The sequence below is a fragment of the Octodon degus genome, unplaced genomic scaffold (genome assembly GCF_000260255.1).
Source record: "Octodon degus isolate 3935 unplaced genomic scaffold, OctDeg1.0 scaffold00085, whole genome shotgun sequence".
Taxonomy (NCBI): Eukaryota; Metazoa; Chordata; class Mammalia; order Rodentia; family Octodontidae; genus Octodon; species Octodon degus.
Window position 1 is genome coordinate 539,899 of NW_004524661.1, and position 12,970 is coordinate 552,868.

Sequence of the window (12,970 nt, forward strand, 5' to 3'; positions counted from 1 at the left end):
TCTTTCTTTTTCTTTCTCTTTCTTTCTGCCTGTTTTTCTTTCTTTGTTTCTCTCTCTTTCTTTCTCTCTCTCTTTCTGTCTACTTGTCTTTCTTTTTTCTTTCTCTTTTCTTTCTCTTTCTTTCTTTCTTTCTTTCTTTCTTTCTTTCTTTCTTTCTTTCTCTTTCTACCTGCTTATCTTTCTTTCTTCCTTTCTTCTTTCCTTTTTTGTCTTTTTGAGACAAGTTCTCTCTATGCAATTCCAGCTAGCCTTGAGTTCACTTTGTAGCCTAGTTTCATCTTGAACTCTATGATCTTCCTGCCTCATCTGCCCAAGTGCTAAGATTACAGGTATGTGCCACCATGCCCAGCAGTAGTAATTATCTTTTTTTTTTTTTTTTTTTGTATCAGGAATTAAACTCACAACCCTGCATTTGCCAGGAAGGCACTGTGCTGCTGAGCTATATTTCCAACCTTCAAAGCTCAGTTTCCTAAGCCCACTCAAGTCACGGAAGTCAGGGGCTACTCATGTGACAGAGCTAGCTGAGTGTCCCATTGGAGCACAGCTCTGACTCCTTTAAGACGAGGTCACCACTCTGGCCTCCTGCCCTTATCTCTGGCAGTTAGAACCTTGCTGGTTCCCACTCCCTGCATGCATTCCCCGCAGGCTGCAGGCTATGCACTCAGCCACAGGACCCTGAGCTGAAGTTTACCGTAGAGCTCCTGAATGCCTTTGATGTCATCATGGGAGAGACGGAAGTGTTTGGTGAAGGTGTAAATGGGTGCCATCAGGGCCCCAGGGTCTTCGGAGTGCTCCAGCCCCATGGCATGGCCAAACTCATGGGCTGCCACCAGGAACAGGCTGTACCCTGAAATACATAGCAGAGAGAGGAAGTTCAAAGACAGAAAGATGAGACTGGAGTCAGGGACCCAGTGAGAGAGACTTCTGATGTTCCCCAGAGGGCTACAATCCCTGCACACAGCAATAAGGACTTTTACTCATCTAGAATTAAAGATATGTGCCTACTGTCGCCAAGCAGGGTCAGCCAAAGTCCTCCTGCTCCTTCCCAGTGCAGGCAGCAAGTGAGTTATAAAGGAGGAGGGCAAGAAACATCTGCAAATCTTTGGTCTTAAAGGGGATGTTTTGCTACAAAACAAATAAGTTTCTTTTTGCCAACAAAGAAAAAATACATTTGGTTTTGTTTTTATTAAAAATTGTTTTTCCTGGCCTTTTATATCTCTATAAGGACTAGGGTAAATCCTGCTCCTCAGACCTCTCAAGAGGTGGCCAAGTGTGGAAGGACTGGCCCATAATCCCCCCAGCCCTGCCCCCTAGAAAGCAGTGGAAACCATGCACTTGGGCTCAGTGCCCAGGCTCAGGCAGAGGCAGCCAGCTAGCCCTGCTTCACACCCTGTTGCCCGTTGAATGATGTCTACCTAAAGATACACTTAGGTCTAACCCTGGGTACTGGAGAACATGACATTTGGAAATAAGGTCTTTGCAGATGTAGTTAAAATGCTGTCCCACTGCAGTGCAGTGGGCCTCTAAGTTACGGCGGCTCACGTCCTCATAAGAGAGACTCAGAGTCAGGCACAGGCAGAGGCAACAAGGCTGTGTGCTGAGGGACAGAAAGTGGAGCCACGCAACCTTCAGAGGAAAAGTGGCCTTAGGGACACCTGGATTTTAGACTCTAAGCCTTCATCACTATGAAAGAATCAGTTTCTTTTGTTTTAAGCCACCAGTTCATGGTGCTTAGTCAGGGCTGCCTAAGAAAAGTATTATGCACCCAGTGTGAGCCACGAAAGCATTAGGGTAGATGGAGAGTCCCACTTGCAGACAGAAGGCTGGTACAGAGCAGGTAAAGTCAAGAAACGTCCCAGCATGGCCCTTGGCAAAGGATAAGAAAAAACAACTTTGTCCAGCCTCTGGCATCCCACAAGTTCATCTCATCATGAGAGAAAAAAAAAAAAAAAAAAAGATAAGAGTAACATGAAAGAAGACTGACCTCACCGTGGCAGGGCCCGAGTGAGGCAGCCCTCTCACCTATCACAGGGTATCAGGGGCTTGGAGCCCAAGGTCCGCAGGCCCTGCAGACTAGAAAGTGCATGGTACCCACTGTCCACAGGAGGGTCATGGGCCATCTCCTGATTACTCTTTTACTCGAGCCCAAGTCCTGGGGACAGACAGCTGTCCTGTCAGGCTGCTTCCTCTGCACAGATGAAAGACTGTCACTCACATCTTGGCAAAGAATAGAGCTAAGGGGGCAGAGGGAGTCTACAGCATCTGCTGCCTACTCAGCTCCTGAAAGCATCGCTATATTAGAGTGGGAATCTGAGGAGAAACACCCCTCAGGGCATAGAAAGCCACACCTTGATCGGCAGCATTGTCTCTGCTTGGAGGAGTGGTTGAAATGGAAGAAAAGCTGGAAACCAGGAGGGTTGGTTTCCACTGGGAAGCAGGTGCCTGGGTGGATGAGGTTCTATTCTGAGGTTGTATCTCTGTCTTCTTGGGCAGGGCCTTAACAGGAAACCTGCTCCACCAGGGCTGGATGGACTTTCTTCCTGAGGAGTGGGTCTAGGGGTCCTGCGACCCTGTCAGTCACTACTACACTAAGTAGGTATCGGGGTCAAAGTCTGAGTTTGAGGTGAGGTGTCCAGCCCAGGTATGAAGAGAGGGTGTCCAGTGTCTCTGCCCAAATGCCAGGGCCTCATACCTTGGTCTGGGCAGAAGCCCCATTTGCGGTCATCGTCGTAGTTGGCCGTGGTGGCACACCATAACTTCCCATCACTGCGCCCAGCACTCGTGCAGCTCTCATGCTTGTTACCCAGGAAGGTGAAGGGTAAAACACAGGGGGCACCTTCAGAGTTCCCACCAACAGTGGACATGGCTGCAGGGTGAGAGACATGGGTCAAGACACAGCAAGGGGTCTGAGACTCCCACCAGGAAACAGGCATTATGCCAAAGCTAACAAACTATACCTAGGAAGTCCTCACTCTGTCCCATATTTTAGTTCAAGAGCTCTACTCACATCTCAACTCCTTCCCCACCAACCCTACACAGTGGGTACCACCGGCTATACCCATGGAGAAGCCATGAATGTAGATCCTAAAGTTTTCAGAATTAAGAACCTTGCCTGAGGAGATACTTAGGGTCTGAGCTAAGGTTCAAGCCCATATATCCAAGGTTCAGAGCTGTCATCAGTCTCCCACCTGTGGGGGCAGAAAAGAACTGACAGTCCCCATACATACTTCTGCACAGCAACACCCTCCAGCAGGGTGTGTATGCCTCTTAAAGCACACTTGGTAGAAGTGGAAAAGGTAGGAAGGAGGAGCAGGGGAAGGGAGTCCTTAGTGAAAATCAGACAGGAGGAGATGCAGACTTGAAAAAGCCGGGAGGCAACAGCAAGATCAGAGACAGAGACTGAGAGACAAGAGGTGCAGCAGCTCCCAGAGAGTACTGAGTGAGCAGACCTGACATTTAGGCTCAGCTGGCTGTTGGTGCCTCACATTTGTCCTGATTTCTATGCCCATGCTGATGGCTGCCAAAGATCCTGGTGGGCACCCCTATCCTTGGGAAAGGAAGTTGAGTGTGACCGGGTGGGTCTCTGTCAGACAGCAGGATGGAACACCTACCCGTCTCAGGGCAGAAGCCATACTTCTTGTCTCGGTCGTAGTCCTCAGTGGTACCGCACCAGCGGTAGCCATCCGTGCGGCCCTCGGTGGTGCAGCTGTTGTAGGAGGTGCCCTGGAAGCGGAACGGGAACTTGCAGGGCTGTCCGTCGGCATTGCCACCCATGGTGAACAAGGCTGGGAGAGGGAGACGGGGGATGCCATTGAGAGAGAAACATCTGCCTGGGCACAGAGCCGGCCGGCTGCTCACCTGCCAGTTCACACCACTGTAGTTGTTTTGTTAAAAGATTAAAACCATCTCCATTTGTTGGTCCTGTATGCTCTTGGGGAGAAGTCCTGCAGCCCTGTCCCCTCTGTCCCTTTCCCTGGGACTTCATGAATAACAACTATGAAATAATTAAAACTTGGCACACACAGGGGCTTCTAGAAGCCAGCCCCAATATCAAGGTCAACATCCATTTTGTGGGGTCGAGGTCCCCACCATGCGGATTGCTGCCTACATCACCCATGGTGGGCACATCTGTAAGAGTCCCTTTGACAGATGAGAAAACTGAGGGTAGGAGGAGGATGGTTCCAAAACAGTTCACAGTCACGTAAGTGAAGTGAATAAAAGCTACCACTGAAAACTACAAAATTCACTGATGTCAAAGTCTGGAGCACTCTCTGTGTCTCCATACATGTGCATTTGCGAGTGCAGAGAGAAAACAACCCCTCCCTTCAGGCCCGGGAACATTCCTGGATAGGCCTGCTGTGGTCTCTGCAGGAGAGGCTGGAGGGAAGGAGGTGGAGGAGAAGGTGTCTTCATAACCCTGCTAATACACACAACAGATGTCCCACTCCCAGGACAAGCGCCATTATTGCAGAAGCCAGGGAGAGACTGGGATTCAGGATCTGTCCTGTGTCTCGGGAGACCTTGCACTATTCCCCTGTCCCCTTGGCCACCACCAAGCTACAAAATGGTGTGTCTCTGGAATCGCCAGTTAGCAAAACCGCAAGTGCCTAACGAAGACCATCTGTGAGCAATGGCGCCAGAGGTGACCTCACCAGTGGCTGTTAACTCCACCGTGACCAGAACGGAGCACAGTCCCTGACCTCTCCCCTCAGGACTCAGGGTCCCTCTCTTCACTGCTTCACCTCCCTCAAATGAGAGCCCTGGTACTGGGATGGAGAAGCAATGGAACCCACAGAACAGGCCACATGGAGCCCAGAGACCTTGGTGGTTTGGGAACTGGGAAAGACAAGGTGTTAACTTCAGTGGAGGCCAGCTCTTCCACCCCACCTCTGGCCTTCCATCAGCTGAATTTCCACCACCCAGGAAGCCCCTGACTCCTACTATATACACCCTTGCCCAGGAGGCAGCAAGCAGACACTGACTCAGCAGTCAGGAGGGGCTGAGTAACAAGAACCACAAGACCCAAGCATGTGCACATTGTGCGTACTTGCACCTGGCTGAACACCAAGAAGATGAGAATGTCCAGTGCAGGGAAAAGCCCTTCTGAACTCGTGAGCCACAGTTGTTTCTATTATCAAGGCATTCTGTTCCGTCGGAGGCATTGACTCATAAAAGGGTTAATGCCACCTGATTCCTTGATGGGAAATGAGGATAAAACAGTATTTTGATTTCAAAACTTCTGATGTACTCAGTCAATGGACTGAAGTGTTATGTAATATAAAGTTTAGTTTTGGTACTGAAAGTAAACAGGAAGACAATTAGCAAGCTCTTTGCTTCTTTCCTTCTGTCACGAAAGTTGTTGTTCAGTGTGGGGTCAGAGATTTCAAGAACACATGTAATTATACCTAAGCTGATGGACAGCTCTAGGGCATAGACTGGAGAATCTCTACCAGATGGGAAAGAAGGAAGTATTTAGAGAAGAATTTTAGATTTTTCTCTTATTGTCCCCCAAATTTCCAGAGTTTTTAATCTCTAGAATCATAAATATGATGACGATTGGTATGAAGTCTTACTATTTTGTTAGGTTTTCTGATTGTGAAAGATCTCAAGAATGTTCTGGGGCTAGAGATATAGCTCAGCAGTATAAGTGCCTTCCTGGCAAGCACAAGGTCCCAAGTTCAATACCTCATACCACACACACACACACACACACACACACACACACTACCGAGTCAAGCTTAATGCCCATGTCAAGACACAAAGATGAGATACAAGCTACATAACGTGCACAGACAGAAAGTGGAGTCCAGGAGAAACAGATGGTACAGCCCCCATGTGTGTGTACTCTCTCACACACACACACACATACATACACACACACACACATACACACATACACGGTAAACAAAGAACCATATGACAGTGGCCCCATATGGTGGTGGTTCCATAAAATTATATCACCTAGTGACAGAAAGAGAACTTTAATCTGTATAAGTAATTTTAGGATGGTCACACTTGCCTAGCTGCACATTTCTCAGAATGTATCCCCATCATCAAGCCTTTGCAGTTCTCGGGGTACAAAGGAGACAAATGAAGAGATAGCCAGAGCCAGGATGGTTAGGCCCCCATAAGGGTTTGTGGAGATTCAAGACTGACCAGCCTGCCAGACTCAGAGAAGGCTGCAGGCTGCGGGGAGATGCTCACCTTCATGGGGGCAAAAGCCGTACTTGCCATCCTTCTCGAAGTTGTAGGTGGTGGAGCACCACAGGAAGCCATCACTGCGGCCCGCATCTGTGCAGCTGGTATAGTCACGGCCATTGAAGAGGAAGGGGAACTTGCAATACTCCCCATCTGCATTTCCATACTTCACTCGGACCACTGAGGTGAGATGGAGCATGGGGTTTGGCCTTTAAGCCTTCCTTTGGAGACTAGGATTGGGCTCCCAGAGCTGTAATTTCCCTTTCCCTCCCACTGCCCCTGTCCCATCAGAGCAGATAGAAGGGCTCAAGGTCACCAAAAAAGCCATGGTCCTTGCTGCCAGGAGACAAGGAGACATACAGAGCACAGTCTTACCTTGTCCTTCTCCCAGGGTCCACAGCTCATCATCATCGAAGTGAGAGTCTCCTCCAACCCCAGGACCTGGAGCAAAGGCATGAGCCAGGAGCCCATCCTTCCCATCAAAAGGGTACCCATCTCCATGCTCTGAAAAGCGACATAAGGTGTCAGTTTCCAGTCACCTTCCTGGACCCCAAGACCCATCCACACCTAACCCAGCTAACTCCTGCCTACGTTCCCAGTCCCGCTGGGGTTATCAGGCCCTGGAAATACAAGGATTCAGTAGAGACTTTTCCAACCTGATTTTGACCATCCTGTGGGCTATACTACTCCCCCAAGTCAAATGGTTGCCTTGTCTGCACCTTCTACCTATATGGTCTACACTTCTTCCATTGCTGCTATGTCTATTTGCATGCCTACAATGCCACTCCAGTGTCCCCATCACTTATTCTCATGTCCCTAATACCTATACCATCTACCATCCTATCAACACTGTCCTCTTCTCTATATCTAGTCATAAAGTCAAATTATCATCAATATCCACTCTAACTCTATACCAGAGTCCATTCATCCACTCATAAGTCTACATGGCTCCTTGTCCCTAACTTTGTAGCCACATCACTATACCTTTCCACTCTATATCACCCTCCTTCATATCTACACTGCTACCAGTGTTCACACCAGCAATTCGCACGGTAGCCTTGACCCTTGGTCTACCTTGCTGTACCATGTCCAAGCCACTGTCAGTCTATAACCCCTGTGTGTCAGTCAGCACTACTGAACAAAACTTTCTGGCATGATACAGATATTCTCTGTGCTGCATGTGGCCCTTGAGCACTTGAAATGTGTCTAGTGTAACCTGACATGCTGAATTTAAATTTTAAAAATATTTTGCTAATTTAGATTTAAATAGATGTACATACTTAGTGGCTACCATTAAGGATGTATAGTTGGATACTTACTTCATGTTTTTACTGTCCACAGGCCACACCATGTCCCCTCCTATGCCCTCACATGTATGTGGCTCTCCAGTGCCTGTGTCATGTTGTGCTGTCCCCATATAGACCACCTCCTACAGCCTGTGATCTACACGCACTCTGTGCCCCTCTAATGTTCAAATAAGCCCTTTGTTTCTACATGTCCACTGCAACCTGCCACCAGCCTGTTGGCTCCCTACCCCAGCGGCCAAAGTTGATCATAATGTCAGCTTCTCCATCATGTATTCGAGAAAACCGTAGTGGGGTTACATCACTCCAGACTCGGAAGGCTCGCGCAAAGGCATCGTCCACTGTCTCGGGGTCCAGGTCAGGTGTGTAGCCAAGAATCCTGAAGATGGAACAAGTGCACATGTACGTGTAATGTGCATAAGTGCACATATATGTGTGTCTAGCAGCATGTGAATGTATGCACAAGCATGAGAGTAGTTCACAAACATGAATGCATACATGTGTGTATGTAGGAGTATGTGTGTGTAGAAGCACACATGTAGGAACATGTGTGTGCATAATGAGTGAGCTCACTAGGACAGCAGCCCTTCCAGAATGCCTTAAGATCCTGGAGATGACAAATCGGCTAACACTTTCAGGTTCCATCATAAGGTGAATCTCTGACTTTGTCAGGTGTAAGTGTGAGCAAGGACATGAAGACTGCCTTATCGGACACAGGGAAGAGACTGCAGCCTTGGAATCCAGGACCAGCCCCACAAAGCATAGCTCTTAACCCAGTTAACAATCCATTAAAATAACTCAGTGAAACAAAACCTCAGTTAGCAGCCAATCATAAAGCTTGCTCTGCCTGCCCCAAAGACTCATTTGATGATAATAATGATGTTGATGATGACCAATATTTATGACTCTTTTGCCATGTGCCGGACACTGTGGAAACCCTTCACTCCCCAACAAAGCAGGAGGAAAGGTGTTTTCAGCCTAGTTTTGTAGATTGGAGGACAATGCTCAAAGCCCTGAAAGACACAAAGGCCAATGCCTCATGATTAGTGAGCATGAGGCTTGAATCCAAGTCTGTCTGAATCCATTTATCAAGAACTCTATGCAAACTGCCTATGACACTGAGCTCTCCCTACTGACATGCCCTGTGTGGGGAGAAGACAGATGCAAGCAGACTCAGTGTCCCTTAGACCGGTGGCCCTGCCTCCCCTGGCCCTTGCCTGGCACCTGTATGTGATCTGGTTCTTGTCCCATTTGGGCTTGCGAGGGAAGAAGTTGTAGTTGGCTACATCTGGGTTGCCGCAGCGTGGTTTCCGCATGGTCTCGATGGTGTTCTGGTCAAGTTCACCCGTCTGGGGCAGCCCAAAGAACTTCTGCATCTTCTTGAGGGTGTCCTTCAGCACAAACAGGTTGCAACTATCCTTGGGGCAGCCATAGAAGGTGTTCAGGTATTGCTGGAGGGAGAGAGTAGCAAAAGCAAGGAGCCATGTCAAGAAAACAGTACACTCACCACTGGCCTGTGGCCACCGCTCTCCAGCGGCCACCGCTCTCCAGTCCAGGCCCTATCCAGAAAGGACACAATCCAGAGTCCTCAAGAAATGGTTGTGAGCCAGTTCAACCACACGGCTGTAGGAAGCATGTGACCTTATTGGTGCCAGGAGCTTACTGCATGCCCTAGTTCTGAAGCCACTCTATATGAACATATTCAACACTCACAGCAACCCTTTAATGGAGACATCATTATCCCCATCATACAGAGGAAGAAAATAAAGCACAGAGAAAGTAAGCAACTCCTCTAAGATCACACAGCTCACAGTTAGCTGGATTTGGGACCAAGCAATCTGGATCAAGAGCCCATGATAGAGCCATGAACGCTCCCTGTCTCTTCCTTTACCTCCATCATTCCATTGAGCTACCCAATAGCTAGTGACTTAGCGATGACTTTTCTCCATTGTTATTTATACAGAGATCAGATCACTTTTTTCTTTTCTTTCAGAACCAAGGACTGAACTCAGGCCCTTGCACTCGCCAGGCAAATGCTTATTCTACTGAGCTATCTCACTTTGTAGATAGTCGCTGGCAGCAAACTGAACCTGGGTTCAAATCCTGAGTCTACCATTTCCAAAAATAAAATGATCCTTTCCTTCCAGGGTTCTTGCCTCAAGTGAAACCAAAATCCAAACAGTCCCTGCAGAGATTTGGGGATTGACCAATTCATTTATTTATTCAATGAATGCATATTGACACTTTCCTTGTGCCAATTCTGGTACAATTTCTGGGGATAAACTGTTGAGCAAGGCTGACACTTCCAGTTTCTATGGTTCAAATTGCAGCACAGGGAGGCCGATGGATCACAAATGCAAAACTAAACAAATGATTGGTTTTCTGTTGGAATGGCAAAGGGAGCCAGGTACTCTGCTGACAGTGGCTCAAACTCGCCGGGGTAGTAAGGAGTGAGGGAAAAGAGCGTATAACAGTAATACAGTGAATGCAATGGCTAATGCTTACTGAATGCTTATCAATGCCAGGTACTCTTCCAAGTGTCCAAGTTTACCTGTCTGACCCCAAGACGGGTACCACTGTTGCCCTCAGTTTGCAAGTGAAGAAATTGGAATTCTAGAAGTAAATGCATTGCCCAAGATTAGCAGTTGTTCAGTGAATTCCTTGGTTTGAAGCCCCTCTTGTTTTTATGGTACTAGGAACTATGGTACTAGCACTGAGCTACATCTTGAGCCCTTATTTTAATAGTATTTATTATAAGATATGGTCTCACTAAGTTGGTATGTTTCCAGCGCTGGGTCCTAACTTGCTGTCCTCTTGCCTCAGCCTTCCAGAGTGCTAGATTGCAGGTTTGTACCTATGCCCAGCACAGGCTCTCTTCTTATGGTTCCATGGTCTTGCTCTGCACTACATGGACTGCCACTGGCTATAGAGGGACTGGGGACCCATATAGTGTTGTTAAACTCTAAAATTCTGCTTTCATCGCTAAGCAAAAGGAATATCATTATGCCAACCAGCACCAAGCCCTAAAACTTTGGTGAAATCCCTCCACCCAGGTACATGGAAGGTACAGAAGCTATAAAAGTGAAAGTGCTGGAGAAAGAGGCTAGGTCACATCCCGCAGAAGTCCCCAGGGTGACCTGGAGACACAAGATTCCTGTTGTAAACAGGTTGGTAAGCAGGCTGCTGAAAGAAGGAGCATCTCTGGGGAGGCTGGGTGAGCTAGGGGACAGATGTTCTGTGCTTCTTGCGTGGTCCACAGTCCAGATATTTACAGAGTGAGGGGCAACGCCTGCAGCTGCCTACCCCTAGCCCCACTTACGTAATGCTGCAGCCAAGGTGCCCCAGGACCAGGTCCACGCACATTCTCAAAACATCAGAGCCCTGTGGAACCTGCCAGGAGGGTGGGCTCACTGGTTGCCTTTGGACCTCAGCCACTTAGTCCCTCACCAGGCGTCCAGACCCTGCAGCCCAGCCTCTCCCTCTGAGCGGCTGCCCTCCTGGCCAGTCCTCTCCTGCAGTCTTCTGACTTGCTGGAGGGGTTCGAGGAAACTTTCCAAGGCTCAACCCTTGACCCTCCCAGCCAATTTAAAGCCAACTTTTGGGTAAAGACAGGAGGAAAAGCTGATCTCCACTTCCTTACTGCCCCAGTTATTTGCCAAAGGGCCCCTGGAGATGTTTACCTAAGGCCCTCTCCAAATGTGTGCGGAGACTCCCAGAAGCTTGCCAAGCCCTCTCTGGCCACCCTTGTCTGTGCAAAAGTTCGTCCAAGTCAGGAGCCAAAGTATTCCCTTTCCAAAGTTCCTCACTAGCAGCAGAGACCCTTCGAGCTGCCCGCCACAGGCCTTGCCCCTTGCCAAGGCACTGGCCGAAAGGCAATTGGGAGCTCTCCAGATGTGTCCAAAAGTCCTTCACAAAGCCCGCCCCCTTACCAAGTCCTCCAGATGCTACACAAAGTCCCGTTATTTACAAAAGAAACCCTTCCCAGACGCTTGCAAAGCACCTCAGCAGCTCTGGTGTGTCCGAAGGCAGACAAGTTGTCTGCTAAAGGCCTTCTCCACTTACCAAAGACACGCTCCGTTTACAAAAGACGCCCGCCTCCACCCCCAACTGCTTGCTAGACTCCCCGATCTGTTAACCGCGACCCCCACACCGCCTGTTTCGAGGAGACGTGGAGCCACTGTCCTTGGCCTCACAAGTTTGTCTCAACCTGACTCCTGGAGGCCGGCACAGCAACTCACCACCGCAAGTTCTTTGTCCGTTTTGGGAGCCACATCGCCAGGGAACTTGATGATGGGCGACGGCGCTGCGGCAGCGCGGAGCAACAGGCAGCTCAGGACGCAGAGAGCCGGCAGCGGGTCGGCCAGGGTGCCCTGGGCCCCTCGCGCCCTCATCCTCGCGCTCCCGCGCGTGGCCCGGATTCCTGGCTCGGGGTTGGTGGTTTCTTCTGCCTGGCGCCGGCTCTGCTCTCCGCGCCGAGTCCCGAGGGACCGTCTGCGGGATCGGCTGGGCTCCGCGTGGCTCAGCGGCTCATGGTCTGGTCCCTGCGTCCTAGTCGCGCAGCCAACTGTTCTCGCGGGTCTGGCAACCGCTTTGTATAGTTAGAGCCCGGATCGCAGTTCTGGCCACCGCCGGAGTAAGCAGCGGAAACAAGGGAGGGCAGCCCCAGATGTGGCCGGCTGGGCTGGGAGGGCTCTGGCAGCGAGGGGCGGGAGGGGGCGCAGTGAGGCCCGCCCCCCTCCACCCTACCCTCACTGGCCCTCCTCCACTTTTCTCCTCTTCAGAGAAGAAAAGCCCCAGGCTTTTAGCTACTTCAGGCCTATGTGTTCACAGATGTGTGGCCCTTCACCCAAGCCCGCAGTCCTGGCACACAGCTAGGGACTCAGCTGAAACATCCGGTGAGCTCTGTCACCAAAGGCCCTTGGTATCCTGAGATTTAGGGATGCTGGGAGCCAGGACACCCTGCACTCTCTGGGCAGCACGTCAGGATGGGGTGGAGTGGCCAGTCATAATGAGAAGCACCCATCGGTGGTCAGAGATGGAGAAAGAAAAAGATGCAAACAAGGTGGAGAGGTCCTTTGGTGCCTTGCTTCCCTCTCTCCTTCTTTCTTTCTTCTTCCTTTCTTGCTTCCTTCTGAAAGTCTCCTGTCTACTTCGCACCAGGCTTAGCACTGCTGTAGATGCTGGATGCGCTGTGTTGAGCACAGCACCCACAGTGTGCCTTTTCCCTGAGGAGTGGCCTCTCCCTCTCTGGAAAAGACAGTCAAATAAGTGAGGCACTGTACTGGGGAGCTCCCACAGGCTGTGCTAGTTCTTGACCTCAAGCCCTAACCTGCTTCTGACAGCCAGAGCAAAAGTGACTTCTGAACACATGCCTGGAGAGCTAAGGAGGTAGGGTGGGGTGGGGTGATGCTTCCAAGAAGATGCTCTGGAGAAGGAAGTTTCCTCTATCTGAAAAACTAGGGGAGATG

General features: G+C 49.8%; 1 protein-coding gene across 1 annotated transcript in view; it reads right to left on the reverse strand.

The window, feature by feature from the left end:
- The window catches only part of Mmp2 (matrix metallopeptidase 2), a 24,601-nt gene extending 12,423 nt beyond the window's left edge, over positions 1-12,178 (reverse strand). Inside the window, exons 1-8 of the mRNA XM_004637015.3 lie at positions 11,741-12,178; positions 8,727-8,953; positions 7,733-7,881; positions 6,574-6,702; positions 6,205-6,378; positions 3,612-3,785; positions 2,693-2,866; positions 692-847 (exon numbers count right to left, since the gene is read on the reverse strand). Coding sequence (XP_004637072.1) covers positions 692-847; positions 2,693-2,866; positions 3,612-3,785; positions 6,205-6,378; positions 6,574-6,702; positions 7,733-7,881; positions 8,727-8,953; positions 11,741-11,893 — 1,336 coding nt within the window. The 5' untranslated portion in view covers positions 11,894-12,178. The remainder of the gene's footprint in view (positions 1-691; positions 848-2,692; positions 2,867-3,611; positions 3,786-6,204; positions 6,379-6,573; positions 6,703-7,732; positions 7,882-8,726; positions 8,954-11,740) is intronic.
- Positions 12,179-12,970: the final 792 nt, after the last annotated feature.